This window comes from Tupaia chinensis, unplaced genomic scaffold (genome assembly GCF_000334495.1).
Source record: "Tupaia chinensis unplaced genomic scaffold, TupChi_1.0 Scaffold000085_1, whole genome shotgun sequence".
NCBI classification, from domain to species: Eukaryota; Metazoa; Chordata; class Mammalia; order Scandentia; family Tupaiidae; genus Tupaia; species Tupaia belangeri.
The window spans coordinates 5,893,315-5,915,773 of NW_006159547.1; the positions used below are offsets into that span (position 1 = coordinate 5,893,315).

The 22,459-nt window shown below is 37.9% G+C and overlaps 1 protein-coding gene across 1 annotated transcript in view; it reads right to left on the minus strand.

Moving 5' to 3' along the window:
• Positions 1-278: 278 nt before the first annotated feature.
• PAWR (pro-apoptotic WT1 regulator) overlaps positions 279-22,459 on the minus strand; it is a gene marked incomplete at its 5' end in the record, with an annotated part of 114,969 nt that continues 92,788 nt past the window's right edge. Inside the window, 3 exon segments of the mRNA XM_014585712.2 lie at positions 279-1,708; positions 2,769-2,873; positions 6,356-6,503. Coding sequence (XP_014441198.1) covers positions 1,622-1,708; positions 2,769-2,873; positions 6,356-6,503 — 340 coding nt within the window.

Sequence of the window (22,459 nt, forward strand, 5' to 3'; positions counted from 1 at the left end):
GTGCTCAAGATCCCAAGAGGAGAAAGGAGGAGAAGAGATTGTGGCATGGCATCCCCCCTGGGGGGTGATTTCTTGCTTTCTGTTTCTGTCTTTCTGGCAAGCGCACACACCCTATAGAAAATCAGAGTCTCCAGGGTCTCATCCTAAAGCGGTCTCAGAACTATAGCCAGGTAACTCGTTTTAGGTGTCTCTGATAATTTTGATGACTGGACAAGCTTGAAATTTCTAAAGTGGGAAGGGAGGCCAATCCAGGTAAATGCAGAAATGTTTAGAATTCAGGATCTATCATTTTCGCCAACTGTCGTACATTTCCTATATTTGTAACAGTGAATAATGAAGTGCTTGGCAAATAAAACGTCTGGAGAGTACCAAGTGATTTTACTCCTTTCACGCCACTGTCATTCGTTAATTGGATAAAGTGGTAGCAGTATTGCTGTTAGGGATTCGACTACCTTGCAGACATTTCCTGATGTATTTTAAAAGGGTGAGGGTTCTTAACATGAAAATGCAATAATAAACAACCCTAAATACTAAGGACATCTGATAGAAAAGAAAATGTGTATAATTCTTCAAAAATAATTGTTTGAAAAATTTCAGAATTAGAAAGGAATAGGGAAATGATCTCTCACATAAGAAAAACTGTCACAGTGTTACTCTCCAACTTAGAAGTTAGGCAAAGTATTTTAGTACTATTTCTGTTTTTATACTGTTTGGTTAATATATGTATAAATGTTTTAAGTGGATATTCTGGTTTTGATTTTAATGCATATAATAAAAATACAGATTTTTTTCTTATACATTGACATTGCATATGCTTTCCAGGCCTGAAGAATAAACACTTAAAATAGCCCATGTTTACTAATAAATCTCAGAACAATAAAAAAGATAGTACCTATATAAAGACTTTTATATTAAAATTACAACTGTATGTTTCCCAGAAATTAAAGTGATTTAAAAAAATTTAATATTCTAACACAAAAATTGTAAATTTCCATTTACGACAGCACAATTCAAGTATTAAATTTATATTCAGCCAACTAGAACATGATAGTGAGTTTTTATAATAGTTTTCCTTTTAAAAGGTTACTGTAATATAAAATGATGTGACACTACTGCCTAAAATTGCTTAGAGTTAAGTGAAAAGAACAAATGACAGGACAGAGACCTTTTTACGAATAAGTCACCAACATGTAAGAGGCCACACACACTAGTAACAACGCATTTGTAGGTAACTCCCCAAAAGTATTTTAATCCATGTAAACAAAGGCTAAGTGTATATTCCTTCAGGGAGAAAATGCACTACCACAGATAAAATATATTCAAATGGTTGTGACTTTAAACCATATATTATTTGAATACCACACAAAACCAAAAGAGGCATTACCCATCATTTTAATAATTGCAAGATGTTACTTATTTGTGAAATAAAGGTTGATGCTTTTTTGTAATTATTAATGAAAAAGAAATATTTTGAAAATAAACATCCATCCATTTTCTAGAAATAAATATACATACTTAATTATTTTAATGTATTGCAGCATAGGAATATTGTCCTAGGATTGACCATAACATTCAATCAGTAGTTTTAATACATTTTTTTCCACAATGAGCCTCAAATCTTCTACCTTGTCAGCTGCCCAACAACTTTCAAAAGAGTTTTGTTTTCTTGCTTTAGTTGTTCGTTTTCATCTTCAATGTCATCTAGATCCTTAAGCAAACAAAAAGAAAAATAATATTTTAAAACATTTAAAATCTCTAAAGGAGATTGAGAACTTAAATACATAATCAAAGATAATTCATAGTTCATTCATTCTGAAATGAAGGCAAGTTTTGAAAGTAACCAGATGGGATACATAGGGTCCCCTGTAAAGTGACACCCATTACTTGACTATTGTTATCACAAGTATGCAAGTCAACTCTTGACAGATCTTTCAGATTTTCAAGAGAAGCAAGAAGTCAAGACTTAAATTTTTTTTTTTTTTTTTTGTTATAGGGCAGATGTGCTCACCAGAGAGTGTGACAGAGAGAGAGAGAAAGAAAGAGAGGGGAAAAGTGAGAAGTCACCCCCCAGGGCAATGGCTGCACCGCAATCCCTTCTCCTCTTAGGATTTTGGGGGTGCGTGCACACACACACACACACGCCTGGAGTGATTTTCAAGCCATCAGGTCCAGGACTTGAATTGTGTTAGGCCACATGGGAATCCAGTGCCTTAACCACCATGCCACCTGCTGGCCCCTGATATTTGCTTCTTAAGTAGCAAGTAAATTCCAAAGTTCAAAACAAAACAAAACAAAACAAAAACAGGGTTACAAAGAAAAGATACCAATCTTGGAATATAGCCACAGTGAAACTTGGGGATGCATTAAGTATAACTAAAGAAAACAGTGGTGAAAATACACACAAAGACATCTGGAATGTCTTCCAGTAATCAATCTTTTATTGAGGCAGCTTTGGACCAGCAAGTATTGTTTTAGGCTGGTGGTGACCACGCTGTCTCTTACCTCCATGCTTAAGGATCCAGAACAAATTTATTCATCAATCTATGCCCAGAAGAATAAAATTAAGCAAGTTAAAACTGGTAATTGACCACAGGAAATGACTTTATGAAATGAAATGACTGTCTTACTACTACAATCATCTCAATAGCAGAAGAACGAAATAATGTAATTAAGTAATTTCTTCGCATATAAAAAGAAACTTGAAAAGTTTGTGGAAAAATGAAATTAAAGTATGGAAACTCCCAAACTGAAATACAGGAAATACTTACTCTATTTAATAAATGAATTTCTTCTCTGAGTTTTCTAATCATTTCTTCTTTATCTTGCATCAGTCTCACAAGTCTTAGGTTTTCTTGCCTTTCTCTTACTACTTCCTGATAGATATAATTACAAAGCATTAACTGGGAAGTAATTAGTTTATTATAATCTTCTTAAATGGCACACGTCTGCCAAGTTTGATAAAGCATCTAAAGCTTATAAAAAGATTTCTAATGAATTCCTAAGACACTTGGTGACAGAAGGAAGAACCAATGCCAGAAAAGAATCAATGAGGGTAGTACAAAGCTATCGATAAGGTACGTCCTTGATTAAACCCATGTTTGCACAAGTTTTTAACAACTATTAACAGACTCCATGATTTACCTTGTCTAGCTTACCATTACCATTAGTTATAAACTACTTTATTTTAATTTAAAATATTTTTTGAAGAATTATTTAATTTAATTAATTTGTTTGTCTTGTTTTAATCTGACCAGAGAGGAACAGAAAGAGAGAGAAAGAGAGAGAGAGAGAGAAAGAGAGAGAAAGGAAAAGTGAGAAATTAAGCCACCGAGTCTGGGACTCAAACCTCAGTTGGGTATGTGGGAGTCCACCACCCTTAACCCCCACCTGCCAGCCTCTATTTTTATTTTATAAGAAGTTTTTGCCATGGGGTATGAGCACTCACTGGAGAAAGAGAGACAGAGACAGTGAGAGGAGAAGTGAGAAATCACCTCCCAGGGAGGATGGCCATGCTGCAATCCCTTCTCCATTCTTCTCTTGGGATTATGGACACTTATGCACATGCATCTGGTGTGAGCTTTTAATTCGCTAGGTCCAAGACTCGAACCACGGTCGACCATGTAGGAGTCCAGCGACATAACTGCTGCACTATTTGCTAGCCTGTACTTTCTTTCTTTTTAAATAATGTTTTACTTGAGGAAACTCGAAACTTTCATTAAAAATGCAAAATTTAGGGGCCAGCAGGTGATGTGGTGGTTCAGGGCACTAGACTCCTCGTGGCTGACAGTGGGTCGAGTCTCAGACCTGGAGGCTTGCTTTCTCACTCCCCATCCCCTACTCTATCCCTCTCTGGTCAAATTAAAAGTAAAATATATAAATAAAGTTAAATAAAATAATTCTTAAAAAAAGCAAAGTTTAAGAAAGGGAGATGGCCCAAGGGAGAACTCTTAAGCAGAAAAACCATGGTCCTCAATTTTACCTCTAGTGCTGCCAGCTGATTCACAATGGGTAAAAAGAAGGAAACAAAATTTATTACTGATTTTTAAATTTATTTTCTTTAAACAATGCAGTACCATTTTCAAAAAAAATTTTTTTCATTTAGAATCCAGGCTTTGGTCTGGGTCAGACACCTTCCTACAGCAAAAGAGAAGTGTGACTAAAAAGGCCTCATCCAACCCTCAGAGAAAGCAGCCAGCCAGCCACACCAACTAGTTGCAGCCAACTACCAGCAACTCAATGCAAACTTGCCTCTCTAGGGAACACTCTTGATAACAATTTGCTGGGGTCAGCAGGTGGCATGGTGGTTAAAGCACTGGACTGCCATGTGGCCGACCATGGTTTGAGCCCCAGACCCAGGAGCTAAAACAATCACACCGGATGTGTGAGCATGTGTGCTTTAAATCCAGAAAGACAACTGGAGAAGGGATTGCAGCATGGCCATCCCCTCTGGGAGGTGATTTCTCACTTTCACTCTCTCTGTTTCTGTCTCCACTGAGAGCACTAGCTCTATGGCAGGGAGGAAAATAAAAAAGCCAGAAACTAGTATTAGAGCTTAAGATGTTACCTAAAAATAATCATAATGTTATTGGATAAAAACTTTTTTTAAAAAGAATTATTTTATTTAACTTTATTTATTTTATTTTGACCAGAGAGGAACAGAGTGAGAAAGAGAGGGAAAGTGAGAAAGCAAGCCACCAGGTCTAGGACTCTAACCACAGTTGGTCATGTGGGAGTCCAGCACCCTTAACCACCACGCCACCTGCTGGCCCCAGATAAAAAGAATTTTTTAAAATTAAATCTCCACTTAGGGACCAGCAGTTAGTGTAATGGCTATGTTACTGGACTCCCATGTAGTCGACCGTGGTTTGTGACCCGGACCCGGTGGCTTAAAACTCACGCCGGGCGCATGTGCATGCGTGCCCAAGATCCCAAGAGGAGAATGGAGGAGAAGGGATTGTGGTGTGGCCATCCCCCCTGGGGGGTGATTTCTCACTTTCTGTCTCTGTCTTCCTCTGTCTGTCTGGTGAGCACATGCTCCCTATAGCAAAAACCTCTCAAAAAAAAATAAATTTCCACTTAAAATGATCATTATTATCACAGGGAATAATTTTAATTCAGTAAAACAAAACATATATTTAACAATCAGAAAGTAATTCACTATTATCAAAATTTTAAGAATTATTTTACTTATTATTAATTTTTTAATTGCTATTGGGCATGTGCACAGAGAGAGAAAGGGAAAATGAGAAGACAAGCCACCAGGTCTGGGACTCAAACCATGGTCTGCCAATATGGGAGTGCAAAGCCTCAACCACCATGCCACCTGAAGGCCCCAATTATTATAAATTTTAAGAGTTGAATGATGGCCCAGCCATGGCGTGGTGGTTAAGGTGGTTGAACTCCCATATGGCTGGCCACAGTTCGAGTCCTGCACCTGGCAGCTTGCTATCTCACTTCCTTCTTTTTCTGATCAACTTCAATAAAATAAATTAATGACAATGAATAAAATGAAATAATTCTCAAAAAAAAGTTTTATGTCAATGGAACAAACCTGAAGGACACTGGGGTCAATAATGTATGCCAATATCCATTTGATTTCTTCTCAAAGATATTCCTAAGCAAGCTTTTATTTTTTTATTTTTTTACATTTTTGCTATAGGGTGCATGCGCTTGCCAGAGAGACAGAGACAGAAGGCAAGAAATCACCCCCTAGGGCGGATGCCACTGCTGCAATCCCTTCTCCTCCATTCTCTCGAGAGTTTGGGTGCACATGCACCCAGCCTGAGTTTTAAGCACCCGAGTCCAGGACTCAAAGTGCAGTCAACTATGTGTGAGTCCAGTGACGTAACCATTATGCCATCTGCTGTTCCCCCTACACAGGCTTATTCTTATGCCAAAGATGGACATAACCCAGACCCAGTGGGAATTCTATAAATGACAATCTGTTCACACAATGTAATTAAAGCACAGTAGTACATAGTGCCAGCTCCAACTTCAAAACAGTTTTCAATATAGTAAAGATGATACCTGGCAGAATCAGTGCATCCATTAAATACGAAGGAATTTTAAGAACTGGCTCAGAAGTTTTTATAAAACTCAATAGGAAAGTATTAAGGAAATCAGAAAGTGCCTAGCCTCTATGCTACCTAGAAAGAACACACTAAAGACAGTGATTTGAAACTGCTATTTCAGAACAGTGAATGAAAATACCGAGCAACATGGATGGTCTCTGCCATTAGCGCCCCCATTCCTATCTTTCTTTCTTTTTTTGTTGTTGCTATCTCTTCCCTACTAATTTTAAAAAAGAAGTCTCCGTAATAAATTTTATCAATATTAAATAAATTGTAATTCATACCTTCTCAAGGTCTTCAATCTTCTTTTCCAACGTGTTACTTGAGACCAAACTACCTGAAACATTTGCATCCCTGTTGTATCTATTGAATCCACTTCTATCTGTTCGAGAATATCTATTTGAGGCATCTTCTTCAGAGGCAGAGGTTGTGCTATAAAAATAAAAATACCTATTTTATGAAAGTCCTTAGTAGTCCACAAGGAAAATGCAAAGAATATTTTCTATTTGACCTAAAAATGAACCTTCCTTGAGGACATATGATTACGGTAGCCAACTTATTTACAACTGTAGAAGTGAATCATTATTCAAATACAATTTAAAAAAAAGAAAGAATGATTTAACTTCATTTATTTATTTATTTTAAATGTGATTGGGGGGGTGGGAGAGCAAGATGCAAGGTCCAGGAATTGAACCATAGTTGACCATGTGGGAGTCCAGTGCCCTTAACCACCACACCACCCACCAGCCCCTCAAACACAATTTTTAAAAACATGAAAGTAACAGTATGTCCTGAGTAAAAGTACCAGACACTGTTCTAGGTAGGAAAGATGTAACAGCAAACATAGACACATGGACTCTGCTCTTCTTCTTTTGTTTGTTTTTACTTTAGTCTGCATGTGCTCATCAGAGAGAGAAGAGTGGAAGTGGGGGGGGGGTAGAAAGAGAGAGAAATTGTCCCCTAGAGGAGATGGCCACACCACAATCCTTTCTCCTCCATTCTCCTCTAGGCTTTTTTTTTTTGGAGAGGTTTTTGCTATAGGGCACATGACCTCGCCAGAAAGAGAGAAGGGCACATGCACTCGCCAGACAGACAGAGAGAGACAGAGAGATAGAAAGTGAGAAATCACCCCCCAAGGGGGAAGGCTACGCTGCAATCCCTTCTCCTCCATTCTCCTCTCGGGAAGCACACGTGCCTGGCGTGAGTTTAAGCCACTGGGTCCGGGACACGAACCGCGGTCGACTACGTGGGAATCCAGCAACATAGCCATTACGCTAACTGCTGGTCCCTCCTCTAGGCTTTTTGGGCACACACAAACTCATGCCCAGCATAATTTTCAAGTCGCTAGTCTGGGACTTAAACCTAGCAGCAGGCCATGTGCGCTCAATGCTTTAAACTCTATGTCATCTGCTAGCCCCCAAACTGGTTTCTTATCTTACAAAAACACCAAGAGTTTATCTCAAAGTTCATATACACCTGACTCAAATTTTTCCTTTGAAAACCAATGTATACCTCATCATACAGTAAGAGTTTGATCAGGTCAACCAATTGGATCAACTCCAAAACAATCTTTTTGAGGAATTTCAAATTTAATAAGTTAGTGCTTACGTATTTTGCATTTTTAGTGAACTACTGTTAGTTTAGCTGATACAACAAGCTTTTTAAGAAGTTTGCTATAGGAAGCATGCACTCACTGGGGAGAAATGAGAGGAGGGGGAGTAGTAGGTAATCACCCCCTCCCCACCCCCCCGGGGGATAGCCATAACATAATCCCTTCTCCTCCATTCTCTTCTCAAGATTTTGGAGACACACACACACACACACAGACACACACTTTCAAGCACCAGGTCCGGGATTCAAACAGCAGTCAACCATATGGGATACAGCTGCCTGAACTTCCACAGTACCTGCTGCCCCAGCAGGCATATTTAGTTTAGCTGATGTAACAAGGCTTCCTCAATCAAAGCAGCAGAACATTACGTTTCATTCTGATGCAAGGCCTAAGCACAATTTTATTTATTTATTTATTTATTTATTTATTTTGTCATTTGTCCCATAATCAGAATATAATCCCACCAAAAGAAAAGTAAAACTGAAAGCCACATTTGTTGGCACTGTAAAATTTATATCTTTTAAGAAAATTGTTTTACTTAGAAATGACACTGAAAAATAATTGTTATTTCAGACCACTGTCATGTTAACAAAATCAATGTACAAAGTTCACCAAACTATAATGAAAACTCATTTAGTATCCTTTTTTTGTCCGAGTTTGCCTTTTGTATCCCTCTCCCGCCTTTTGTATCCCTCTCCCGTTCCTAAATCCATCAAGTGGCAGTGTGGCTGGGAAGTAAGGTAAAAACTCCTTTCTTTGCTACAGATTCACCTAACCATTTCCAAACATTCTGTCCTGTCGTTTGTAATGTAACATTTAATGTTAGCAACCCCAAGTGAGACTTGACTTCATTATTCTTATTCTTATTCTTTTAGGTTCTTGCCATAGGGCACATGCACTTACCAGAGACAAACAGAGACAGGGAAAGTGAGAGATCACCCACAGCAATCCCTTTCCCTCCAGTCTCCTCTCAGAATATTTTGCACCCACTCACATGTGCCTGTCTTGATTTTCAAGCTGCTGGGTCCGGGGCGCATATGGCAGTCGGCCACGCGGGAGTATAGTGCCTTAAACAGCATGCCACCTACTGGCCCCCTCAAGGGAAACTTTATAAGAAACTCACAAAGACCTAGTGATTACAAATGAAATCTGTCAGTGTTTAAATGTAATATTTTTCATTCAAATAATTTGGTTTTGAAATGCCACTAAAATCTCGATGATTCTACTATTTTATTAGCCAATGCTTCTCCACAAATAGCCCACTATGGTTTCAGCATTTAACCATCCAGTAGGGCTAAGAGCTGACTTCAGTGTCGAAGAGTTATGACTTTCCAACAAAACTAATACAAAGCCCTCTGTCTGTAGCTCTGAAATACTTCCATCATCACATCATTTGGTTTAGCACTACTGTCACATTCAGAAAAAGTGTATCTTGTCAAAAAAAGAGTCCAGAGGCCAGCAGTTAGCGTAATGGCTATGTCGCTGGACTCCCATGTAGTCAACCGTGGTTTGAGTCCTGGACCTGGTGGCTTAAACTCATGCCAGGCACTTGTGCATGCGTGCCCAAGATCCCGAGAGGAGAAGGGATTGTGGTGTGGCCATCCCCCCGGGGGGGTGATTTCTCGCTTTCTGTCTCTCTCTGTCTTTCTGGCAAGCACACGTGCCATATAGCAAAAATCTCTCAAAAAAAAAAAAAAAGAGTCCAATACAGATTGTTTTGTCATCAGTATATTGTGATTAAAAATATATAACATGAACTTTACTACCAAGATACAGCTAAAACTTATAAAAGTGGAAATATAAAAGCACAAAAATATTTTTACTTTTTATTTATTATTCTTTAATTATTATATTATTTTCTTTTTAAATTTTTTATAGAAGAAAGGGTGATTAATCAAAGTTAACACAAGATTTTAAAAACACATTTTCTTCAATTCTTATACATTTTAGGGTTACAAATAACTGTTATAAAAATAGAACATGAAACGGTCTCGCTGGCCATGACTAGCACACGACTCACCACGGCACTCCAGCCAGTCTGGATCCTGCTCAGAGCGGGCCAGACTGTGTACTCAATGTGATGATGACAAGAGCGAAATGCAACTCAAGTTTCTAAATGCTCCCCTCAAGTTCTTTTCTTATCTTGTCATGGATTGGTAACACAGTTCAAGGACAACACTGAGTAGCATTAGGCTACAGAATGTTTAAACTTAAGACTTAAAAGTGCAATAAGAATGTGCAAATAACTTCAAAGAGCATGTGGCCCATCTGAGAAACAGAAAATCCAATAAGCCAAGCATGAAATGTAAACAGGGGAATGATAAGATAAGAGACTGAAAAAGCAAGCAGGAAACCTGAAAGCTATTTTACAAAAAAGAATTCAAACCCATGGTCTCCAAATTTTAATCATTACATATCCATGTCAGTATGTAGATTTAATGATCTACTATTGATATTTTCATAGGATTTACAACATGTTCATATAAAAATAATAAATATCATCTAGATCACAATAAATAGAATGTGAAGATTAAAGCCTAAAATTATATTTTCATTATTTATGGTATTTGTTCTCACAAAAATTGACTTTTTAAAATTAAAGTATAATTGATGGGGCTGGCAGATGGCATGGTGGTTAAGGTGCTGGACTCCCACATGATTGGCTGTGGTTCGAGTCCCAGACCTGGTGGCTTGATTTCTGCCCCCCCCCCCCCCGGTGAATGGGTGTTGCCCCTATAAAAAATTTAAAAATAATAATAAATAAAATTAAATGATTCTTTTAAAAAATTACCAAAAAAAAAAAAAAAGAAACCCAAAAACACACACACACACCCAGAGATGTGGAATGCATGCCCTTTAGTAGTTTTATAGTTTTATATTTACTTGGTGAACAAGTTTGAAATAGTATTTCAAAAAAAGTTTAAATTATTAACAACTTTTTCCCCAGTTTTGCCATAGGGCACATATGCTCACCAGAAGGGCAAGTGGGGGGGGAGGGAAGAGACAAAGAGAGGGAAAGTGAAAAATCACCCCCCAAGGAAGATGACCATGCCACAGTCTCTTTTCCTCCATTCTCCTCTCATAATTTTGGCCATGCACATACAAGTGCCTGGAGTGTTTTTCAAACCACTGGGTCCAAGACTTGAACCATGCAGTTGGCCATGTGGGATCCAGCTGCAGTCACCACCATGCTACCGGCTGGCTCTAGAAATTATTTTCATTCTTCATATTAGGTTTGTCAATACACAAATGGTACCATTATGCAAATTTGAAGATAAGAAATTATTGCTACTGAAAAACAAAATCAGTGCTTTATCTTATCCCTAGTAGTATTCCACTTGTAAGGAATAATGTCATGATTGTGAAGAACTGTGTTACTTGATCTTAATGCCAAATTTAGTTGTTTATTCTAAAAACAGAAATGTCGTTAATGTATTCTGAAGGCCAGACATTCAGGGCAAAAGACTCAGAATAAAAGATTGTTTGAACTCCAGTCTGTAATGTTCTACTGAGGAATGTTAACACAAATCTCTCACTAATTTGATCCCAAAAGAATACTCCCAATTGCCCCTAGCTATGAAGATGTTAACTACAATGTACTGGAAAAAGGAAAAGAATAAATACTATCATCAAAGATAAACACCACCCTTTACTGGAAGTTTGTCCCCCTTTGAGAATTTTCACATCTTGTGCAGAAAGACCAAGGGGTGCTGTGTTGGGAAAAATAACACTGTTATTCTAAAACTATCATGAGAATGAGATTGGCAGCATTAAGAGATTATAGCCAGAGGAATTTCCCACTAAAATAGACACTTTAGAGCTTAACAATGAGAAGAAATACAAGACTCATGGGTAAAAACCTACTTTTACAATGGCTATCAAATGTTCAGTTATACTGGATATCCTAAATAACCAAGAGCATGCATGACTGGTCTCAATCCCTGCAGGATCTTTCACAGCCTGTGCTCTCCTGCCTCCACTCCTCACAGCAGTCCCTTGCTCTATATTGCGTGTCTTTCTCATCTTTCTCTAAGTACACACACACACAACATACATACCAACGAAAAGTCACAATCGACTCTCAAGACGCCTTACGACAACTGATACATACTCAGTGTGAACAGAAAATATAAATATTACCAGTAATTCCACCATTCTAGAGATAACTACCTACTGTTAACATTTCCCAATGTAGGTGTAGTTTTAAAACTTAAAAAAAAATTTTTGGATCGCAGGTCCACTTAAAAATCTGGTTAAAGGGATCAGCAGTTAACGTAATGGCTATGTTGCTGGACTCCCATGTAGTCGACTGTGGTTCGAGTCCCAGACCCCATGGTTTAAACTCACGCCGGGTGCCTGTGTGCGCGCCCAAAATCCCGAGAGGAGAATGGAGAAGGGACTGAAGCATGGCCATTCCCCCTGGGGGGTGATTTCTCGCTTTCTGTCTCTGTCTCTGTCTGTCGGGTAAGCGCACGCGCCCTATAGCAAAAACCTCTCCAAAAAAGAAAAAAAAAAAAATCTGGTTAAAAATACACCAGGTTGTTGGAAAAGTCTTGATGTGTTTTTCTATGCAAGAAGGCATCACAACTTTCCCAACAACCTAGATTTGCTCCCAGAAAAACATACCTTTTATTATTTTATACAGAATTTTAGATGTTCTTAACATCAAAAGAGCTTGGATTAAGGACATTTTACATATATGTATGTATATACACAAACACATATAAATTATATTTTTACATATGTGTATGTACACAATACGTGTTTTTAAAATGTGTGTGAGTGTAAAAAATTATATGGGTCAACCCTGTGGTCTAGTGGCTAAGAAAGCTAGCTCCTACACGGTTGACCACAGATCGAATCCTAGCCCCAGTAGCTTGATAAACATGCCCAATGCCTGTGCATGCCCTAAATCCTGAAAGGATGGAGACATCGAGAAAGGACTGCAACATGACCACGCACCATTGGCGGGTATTTTTCCCCTCTGTCTCTCTTTCTGGCAAGAACTCACACCCTCTGGCAATTAAAAAAATACTGGCTTTTAAAAAAGTGTCTATTCACATATACATACATATATAGGCTTTCATATTTTTGTAATATACTCTCTCCCCATTTATGTAATAACATTTGCATGTAATTAATATTTTTCTACACCACCATTTTAATGACTGCATTATAACTGTTCCTATCAATTTCTTTGCAATAATAGACACTGCACAAAAACTTGCACATGAATGTTCATGCTATATATACATTACATATTGCATATGTTATACTTCATACTAGACAAAAATATAAATCCAATATCCATCCATTGATAAACAGTAAAAATATGGTATGCCCATGCATGCTAGAATATGGAAAAATTATGAAAACATTATGCTAAATGAAAGAAAATACAGGGAAGAAACACATAGTGTGGGATTCCATTAATACAAAACATCCAGTACAGACAAATCTGTAAAGGCAGAAAATAAAACAGATTACTGTTTGCCGGGAGGGGGAGCAGGAAAAGAACGGAGATTTGATTACTTAATGGAGATGGAGTTTCGTTTCAGGGGAGGAGAACAAATTCTGGAACTAGATAGTGGGAATGGCTGTATAAGCAAGAATGCACTAAAAACCGCCGAGTTGTACACCTTAAGAAGGCAAATTTTACGGTATTTGAATTACAATTCAATGAAGCTCTTTTAAAAAGAGAATAGAGAAGAGCACATTCAGTTAAGTTGTTCATTTCCAATGAATACAATACATAAGATGCACATAAAAATAAAATGGATATAATTAAGAAAAAATTATCTTTTAAAAAAAGAATTGTTTATTTTATGTATTTATTTACTTACTAATTATTTGCTGTAGGGCTCATGTGCTCACTAGAGAGAGAGAAAGTGAGAAAGTAAGCCACCAGGTCTGGGACTCAAACCACAGTCAGCCATGTGGGAGTCTAGTGTCTTAACCACCACACCACCTGCTGGTCCCAAGAACAAGTTATTTTTCAGTTCTTTTCTGTAGCTAGAACAAAGAAAGGGAGCTGGGTAGACTGATATCTGAGATAAAAAAAAAAAAGTGTAAAAGTTACTTTTCCTTTAAAAAACCCCTACATTTAGCAGAAAAATATTCTAGTTACTTGGAATATAAATATACCAAGTCAAACTTTCATACTGCTCCCATTTCTTACTAGAGTAGGCAAATGAACATCACTATGTAATAAAGCAACATATGCTACACTCTCTAGAGAGAGATATAGAGGAGGAAAGGGAGAAGTCACCCCTAGGAGGATGGCCAAGCTGTAAACCCTTCTCCACTCTCCTCTCAGGACTCTGGACAAACACAGGCATGCACACCTGGTGTGTTTTTCAAGTCACTAGGTTCAAAACTTGAACCACTAAGCTGGCCACCAGCTGCCTTTAGCTCTGGGCCACCTGCTGCCTGCTGCCCCATGAATTTTTTTTTTTTTGAGAGTTTTTCTTTTTTTTTTTGTTATGGGGCGCGTGCACTCACCAGACAGACAGAGAGAGACAAGTGAGAAATCAACCCCTAGGGAGGATGGCCATGCTGCAATCCCTTCTCCTCCATTCTCCTCTCGGGATCTTGGGCATGCATGCACACGCGCCTGGCTTGAGTTTAAGCCATCGGGTCCGGGACGTGAACTGCGTTTGACTACGTGGGAGTCCAGCGACATAGCCATTACGCTAACTGCTGGTCCCCTGCCCCAATAATGTTAAATGATCATTTTGTGACTTTCGTGTCCTTTTACAAAATCCTGAACTAGAAGAGCTGCAGCTTCTGTATCCCTGACAGCATTTGATGAAATATAGAACATATGCTAATGTTGTAAGAATAGAAGACCTGGACAAGAAAGAGATTTCTCTAGAAAGGGTCACATACAGCCCAAGAAGATTTTCTTTTCCACTATAGGGAGAAATATCGGGTTGTTGGAAAAGTCAAGGCATATTTTTCTATGTTCTATGCAAAACTGTGTCATGATTTTTCTGACAACCCAATGCATTTTGTCCTCTTTAGTCTGGATTTCTCATCTTTAAAGAATTTGGCTGATTTTTCTGGTTTGACCTTCGACCAACAAACCAAGGAAATTCTTGCTATTTGGTAGTTCTTAAAACATGTACAACAGGATCTACTGGTTTCAAAACAATGCTTATAAAGAAAAAAGAAAAAAAATTAACATAGTTGTGATGTAACATCTTAAATCTTGCATGAACATGAACAAATTTTTCACTTTTTGAACTTAATCAAATAGTTTCTATTCAACTGCCTATGACAGAGCTTGGAAACCAATAGAGAAATAAGGGGCTAAACTTCACTCCATATTAGCTCAAAAACAACAGAGCTGAAATGATCATTCAAGATATAATACCTAAGTTTTAAAAATGATCTTTTTCAGGACCAGCAGTTAGCATAATGGCTATGTCGCTGGATTCCCATGTAGTTGACTGCGGTTCGAGTACAGACCCGGTGGCTTGAACTCACACCGCGCATGTGTGCATACGTGGTCAAGATCCTGAAAGGAGAATGGAAGAGAAGGGATTGCGGCATGGCCATTCCCCCTGTGGGGTGATTTCTCGTTTTCTGTCTCTCTGTCTCTCTCTGTCTTTCTGGCAAGCGCATGTCCCCCATAGCAAAAACCTCTCAAAAAAAAAAAAAAAAAGAAAGAAAGAAAGAAAGAAAGATTTTTTCTAAATAAAATGAGGCAATGCCACACAATGGAATATTATTGAGGCATAAAAAGAAATAAAGTACTGATAAATGCTAAAACATAGATAAACCCTGAAAACATCATACTAAATAAAAGAAGCTTGACACAAACGGCCACATATTCTAGAATTCTATTCATGTGAGCTATCAGAAATAAGCCAGAAAGACTGAAAACAGATTGCCAGAGGCTAGGGGAGGTGGAGTAAGAAGGGACTGCTTAAAAAGTATAGACTTCCGGGACCAGCAGTTAGCGTAATGGCTATGTCACTGGACTCCGACGTAGTCGACCGTGGTTCGAGTCCTGAACCCAGTGGCTTAAACTCACACCGTGGATGTGTGCCCAAGATCCTGAGAGGAGAATGGAGGAGAAGGGATTGCAGCGTGGCCATTCCCCCTTGGGGGTGATGTCCCGCTTTCTGTCTCTCTGTCCTGGAGAGCCCATGCGCCCTATAGCAAAAGCCTCTCCAAAAAAAAAAAAAAAAGTATAGACTTCCTGGGGCCAGCAGGTGGTGTGGTGGTTGGGGTGCTGGATTCCCACATGGCTGAATGTGGACTCAGTAGCTCAAAAATCACAACAGAGAGATGACTGACTGACAGACAGACAGATAGATGGATGTTTAAAAAAAAAGTATAGGCTTTCTTTTAGGATGACAACTTTGGGAACTAGATAGAAGTAATGATTGTACGACACTGTGAATGTACTTGATACTACTGACTTGTGAATAACAAAATGGTTAAAATAATGTTACAGTAATATTATAGTTTATTTTGCTATAATAAAAATGATTGGAAAAAAAAAGAAAAAGGTGATCCTCTCACCAGAGAATCTAATTCTCCTGTTTAATGTTACCTGACTCCAAATCAAATCAAGCTGTCCATCTACTGGTCTCCTCAGCTCATATCCTGGTAACAATCACACCTCATCTCGGGTCATCGGGAAAGTTATGATGCATTTTTGCATAGAAAAACACGTCCTGACTTTCCAATGACTTAATATTTTTCTAACCCACCCAAGTCACTACTGGCTTTATCTTTTCCAGTTGATGGTATCTCTGGTTAACCCTTAACTAGCTTCGCATACCTCTATGTTAACACTATTATGACTGCCAGCTTAGACAGGAGCAGAGTGGAAAATCACGTATGTACTATTATCTGAGGATATCATTAGGTTTAATTTACTCCAAAATCTCTTTTCTATATTCCAAAATCTGGAAGCTTAAATATTTGCTCACTAATATCTCATTTTAAATGTATTTTTATGTTATAAAGAAGTCTTCTTATTTGTACACCTGCAAATACTTAGTTTATCAAACTACTCTGAGTTAAATTTACAGTAATGTGACATGTGTTTCGTGTTTCTAATCATCACTGGGCTATGCAAAAATCACTCAATAAAAATAACAGGGATATAGAAAAAATGGGAATGGGCATTTATGTACATATAAAAGAGATAGGAATCTCATAAAAATGGCAGCACAGTTGAAAATAGGCCCAATGGTCTTGAAAAAGAGTGACATTTGCTTATGGAAGCTGGAATCTGAGGGTTACCGCTTGTTCCTGGGGAGTGTGAGGCAAAGGGTTATCTGAAGTCAAACTAGAAGTTGTGGCACCAGGCCAGGGGGGCAGGCTGCAGCTTAGACCGAGGTAGTTGCCTGTGGGATGTGCCTGAGAGCGGTTGGTGTATGCCTATGTGTTGTGGTTCAGTTGGGTACAGTTCTCTGTATTCACTTAGTGCTTCTGGTAAACAAAACTGCATAAGCACACTCGAAATTTAAGTTAGGGTCAAATTGTTTGCTAATATATTACTTGGGGCCAATTTGGGTTTTCAAAATAACTATTACAGCAGAACTGATTTTGGAAGAGAATGCTGACCCTTAATAAAGAAAACCATGGTCACATTTTACCCAAATAAAGAAGAAACTGGGCCAGCAGGTGGCTTTCTAGTTAAGGTGCTGGACTCCCACATGGCAACCATGGTTCGAGTCCTAGACCTGGAGGCTTGCTTTCTCACTGTCTTTCTCCGTCTCTCTCTGGTGAGCGGGTATACACTATAGCAAATTTAAAATAATAATAATAATAATGTTAAATAAATAACTTTTATAAAAAGAAGAAATTAAAAGATGAGATCACTCAGCTGATACCAGCTATTGTTTATATAATAAAAGTTGAATATCCCCATTCCCATGTTACATTAAGTGAGAAGCAAACCAGAGCCTGAAACAGTACATCCATTATGCTCACATATATGCCCACAAATAAAAAAGTCAAGAAAAAAAGAGTTGGCAGTGAAAAACAAAGATAATGCCAATAGTGACTGATTTGGGTGGTAGAATTATGGGTGAGCTTTTCTTGTTTTAAAATGTATTTAATTTAATTTATTTATTTTTTAAGAGAGATTTTTGCTATAGGGTGTGCAGTCACTGGAGAGGCAGAGACAGAGAGAGACAAAAAGTGTGAAATCACCTCCCCACCACCAAGGGGGATGGCCATGCTGCAATTTGTTCTCCTCCATTTTCCTCGGAATTTTGGGCACACACCCAGGCACCCAGCATGAGTTTTAAGCCTCTGAGTCTGTAACTTGAACTGGTCAAGTATGTGGGAGTTCAACAATGTAACCTTTACGCTGTCTACTGATCCCTATTATTATTATTTTTTAATTTGCTATAGGGCAGGCACACTCATCAGAGAAACACAGAGAGAGAAAGAGGGAGAGGCCAGCCAGTGCCAAGGTGATTAAGGTACCTGGATCCCCCAAGGCTGACCATGCAGACTGAGTCCCGGACCCAGCACCCTGTAAAATGTGTCAGGCGTGTATACATGTGTTCCCAAAATCCCAAAAGGAGAGAGAAATGGAGAAAGGATTGCAGTGTGACTATTCCCCATATGGGTTGCTTTCTCTCAGTCTTTTTTCTAGCAAATGCTCCATCTGACAAAATTGAAAAATAAATAAATAAAAAAAAAAGAAAGAAAGAAAAAGAAGAAGAAAACAGGACTAACCCTACAGTGCAATGGGTAAGAGAGCCAGATCCCACATGACTGACTGTGGTTGGAGTCTGACCCCGGTGTCCTGAAAAACATGCCCAGGGGGCCACAAGGTGGTGTGGAGGTTAAGGCACTGGACTCCCACATGGCCAGCTGCAGTTCGAGTCCCAACTGGAGGCTTGCTTTCTCACTTTCCTTCCCTCTATCTCTCTCTGTTTCTCTCTGGTAAGTGCGCATGCCCTGTACTAAATTGTAAAAATAACAATAATTAAAAAAAAAAAAAATCAATAATTCTTTTAAAAAGAAAAGGAAAGAAAAACATGCCCAGTACATACAGAAACCTGCCTCAAATCTCAGCAGGATGGAGATGAAGGCAGGAAGACTACAGTGGGACCATACCCCACTGGGGGTGTTTTCTCTCTTTTTATCTTTATTCTGATGAATACACGCACTCTCTGGCAATTATTATTTTTTTTTTTAAGGCTTTTTTTTTTTTTTGGGGGGGGGGAAGAGATTTTCACTGTAGGGCGCGTGCGCTCGCCAGACAGACAGAGAGAGAGACATAGAGACAGAAAGCGAGAAATCACCCCCCAGGGGGGATGGTCACGCCGCAATCCCTTCTCCTCCATTCTCCTCTCGGGATCTTGGGCACGCATGCACACGCGCCCGGTGTGAGTGTAAGCCACCGGGTCCGGGACACGAACCGCGGTCGACTACGTGGGAGTCCAGCGACATAGCCATTACGCTAACTGCTGGTTCCCTCTGGCAATTATTTTTAAAAAAGAAAAAGAAAAAAGAAACAAACAAAAAAAAACCCACAATTTTTTAAGTTACAAAAAATTCTATTCTAATTAGTTTCAGTAGTTGCAATAAAGTCTAAGAGGAGGCCTAAATGAAGCTATATGAATTATAAAACTACAACAATGACGTAAAGGAAGCAGATTGCGAAGAGTTAAATGTCTGTTTTAGTTTTTTTTTTTTTTTTTTAAAAAAGTGAATTCTGGCATTTATATCCTGATGTGTCCATAAAAACTAGTAATATTTCCTCTCTTGTAACCCAATCTCTGGCAGAGGGAGTGTGGTAAAAGGTTCTACTTAACTAAAATCTTCATCATCTGGGGAAGATGACTGGGAAGACGGATGCCTGCCCAACTGCTGTCTGACAGGGCTATTTTTGGATAAGGTCTGCAAAGGTGATTTGCAAACATTAGACCTATTAATGCTGTGGGGAGGTAGAGCTAAGAGTACCTATTACTTTGTATAAATGCTACTTAATAAAATAACTAATCCCCTCTTACATGTATCTGTGACAACGAATGAACCAGTTAAACTTGATATTTGTCCTAACTTGTTTCCCACATTTTTTTTAAGCAGTACCATTCCTGATGGTTGAATTACACACTTACATATGAATGGTAAATTATATACCTTGGGTAATTCTGCCTTTTGCAAGTCCTTAAGAACCGTCTTGCTTATTTTTTATTATTGTTTTAATCAATGCACCATAAACTTGGCCAAGTGAACATTCTTTTCAGAAAATTACATATTGGGTAAAAAGAGCCCACAAATTCTTGACATTGATTCATCTTTCCCAAATCGTGAGTTTCACAAATCTCATGTCCCCCACCCTAAAAGTACCCTACAGTTATTTAAATATCCCTTTTCCTCTGTTCTCCTCTAGGGACTTTTTTTTGGCATGCATACACATGAGCCCAGCATGGTTTCTGAGCTGCCATGTCTAAGGCTCCAACCACAGTCAACCATGTGGGAGTCCAATACCTTAAGTACTGTAACATCTCCTGGGCCCTATATAAATACTCTAAAAAGAAAGACAGTGAACATGTAAGAGATTTTCTAGATAAACAAGAGTTGACTCAGTTTTTAAACGATAGCATACTATTTGCCAGACTCAATGCTAAAAAAGTACATTCTTGATATTTGTGAGAAAAAAATTAAATATTTAACTCATAATTTTGAAGGCCATATGTATTCTAGTCTTCTGGGTGCTTGAATCATTTAATGACTTCTTAAGAGTAGCTTCCAGTGTGTGTGTTTCTGTGTGAATACATGAGTTATTTGGTTTACTAAAAATATTTTCAGACATACAATGCCAAATTTCTATCTTTTAGCTCATTTCTCCTTTTATTCATCCCCATTAGTCAACAGACACTCCTACCGAGAAACATGTATTCTCTAGTCATTGCTACAACTTGCTGACAGAGTAATGAAAGTGACGAACTACTGATATAAAATATAACACATTTCTACTAGATAAGGAATGGATAGTTCCAGATACAGATTCCTGTGTTTATTTTTTTTAATTTTTGTTTTTAGGGATTTTTGTTTCTTTTTAAACGGAATAAAAACAGAATTGCCATAACTCAGTAAAAAAGATCAGAAACCTAAAAATATTTATAACAGTGTCAAACAGGGTTAAGCCTCTGAAAGTTGAAAAGTAATAAATTACATTCTCTAGGCTATGAAAATAAAAGAGCCAGTATACGAACATGTCACAAGTAAAAAAGTGGTCTTGAAAGCTTAAAAATAAAATGTGTATCATGGGAAATGATTTTCTTCCTGATTTGACACAGTGTCATATAAATAAGAGTTTTTGATGAGAATTTATAAGAAAAGTCTTCCTCTAATTGATTCTTATTAAAGAACACAAATCTGAAAAGTGCCATTTCTAATTTAAGACTCTATTATTTAATAAGTATCAAAATGTAAGATTAATAATAACAAACTTGATAAGTTACCAAAGTTTATCTTTATTCTCCAAACTAAAACTGATAAGCCATTTTATTGTTGTTTGAGAATGTGATCTGAGAACAGGCCAAACCAAAGCTATTTGGCAACAATTTCTGGCAGAAGAAAAATAATTTCCTTTTTAATAAAATTATTTATTTATTTATTTTTAAGTTTGCTATAGGGTATGTGGGCTCACCAGAAAGAAAGAGAGAGAGAAAAAGCAAGCCACCCAGATCCAGGACTCGAACAGTGGTTGGCCATGTGGGAATCCAACACCTTAACGACCATGCTACCTGCTGTCCTCAATAAAGAATTCTTTATAACTTAAAATATTTATGGTAGTGGTCAGCAGGTGGCATGATAGTTAAGGCACCTGACTCCCACATAGCTGATGACGGTTGGAGTCCAGGACCCGGTGGCTTGAAATTTATGGCAAGCACATGTGCATGTGTGCTCAAAATCCCAAGAGAAGAATGGAGGAGAAGGGATTGTAGCATTGTTCCCTATGAAGGGTGATTTCTCACTTTCCTTTTCTCTGTCTCTGTTTCTCTCTGGCTAGTGCATGTGCCATATGGCAAAAAACTAAAAAGAAAAAAAAAAAATCATGTTAATTAAAAATTACCAAGCAATGAATAAATGTTATAAGCTTAAGAGAACAACAGGTTTTATTAAACCTACATCATAACTACTCAGAAATAAGAATAAAAGCAATAACAGTAGCAAATACATTGAGTGTTTTTCTGTGTGTAAAAAATAGTTGCTGACCTACTTATTCAACTGCTAACTACCTTGTCCATTTTGTGTATATTTCTATAATAATAGGTACTTTAGGTCATGGTTAAAAACAAATATTAAAATTTTATTTATAAATAACATAATATTGAAATTAAAGTTCCTGTCCCAGCCACAGTGGTGCACAGAGCACCACCACTTGGAGGGTGGAAGCCATATGACAGGTCCTGGTACAGTTTCTGGGCCATTCTGAACAAACAGGTGTGAATGCACACACCTGCAATCCTAGCTAATTGGGAGTGTAGGACAGAAGGCAAGATTTTGTCAAAAAAAACCCCAAAACATTTCTGTTTCTCTTACTTCCTTCCCCTCTTTCGTAAAGGAAATAGAAAAAAAAAGTAAAGAAAAATTAGTTTCCACTAGTCAATATATTTTGTTGGAACATTTCTATGAATTTTTGCATAGAAAAATACATCATGACTTTTCTGACAACCTGATATTTTAGATGGATTATAACTAAAACCTAAAACATTTTAAACTTTAATGTACAAATAGATGAAAACAAACGTTTTATATGAGTAAATCTAGGCAGATGGTCTAA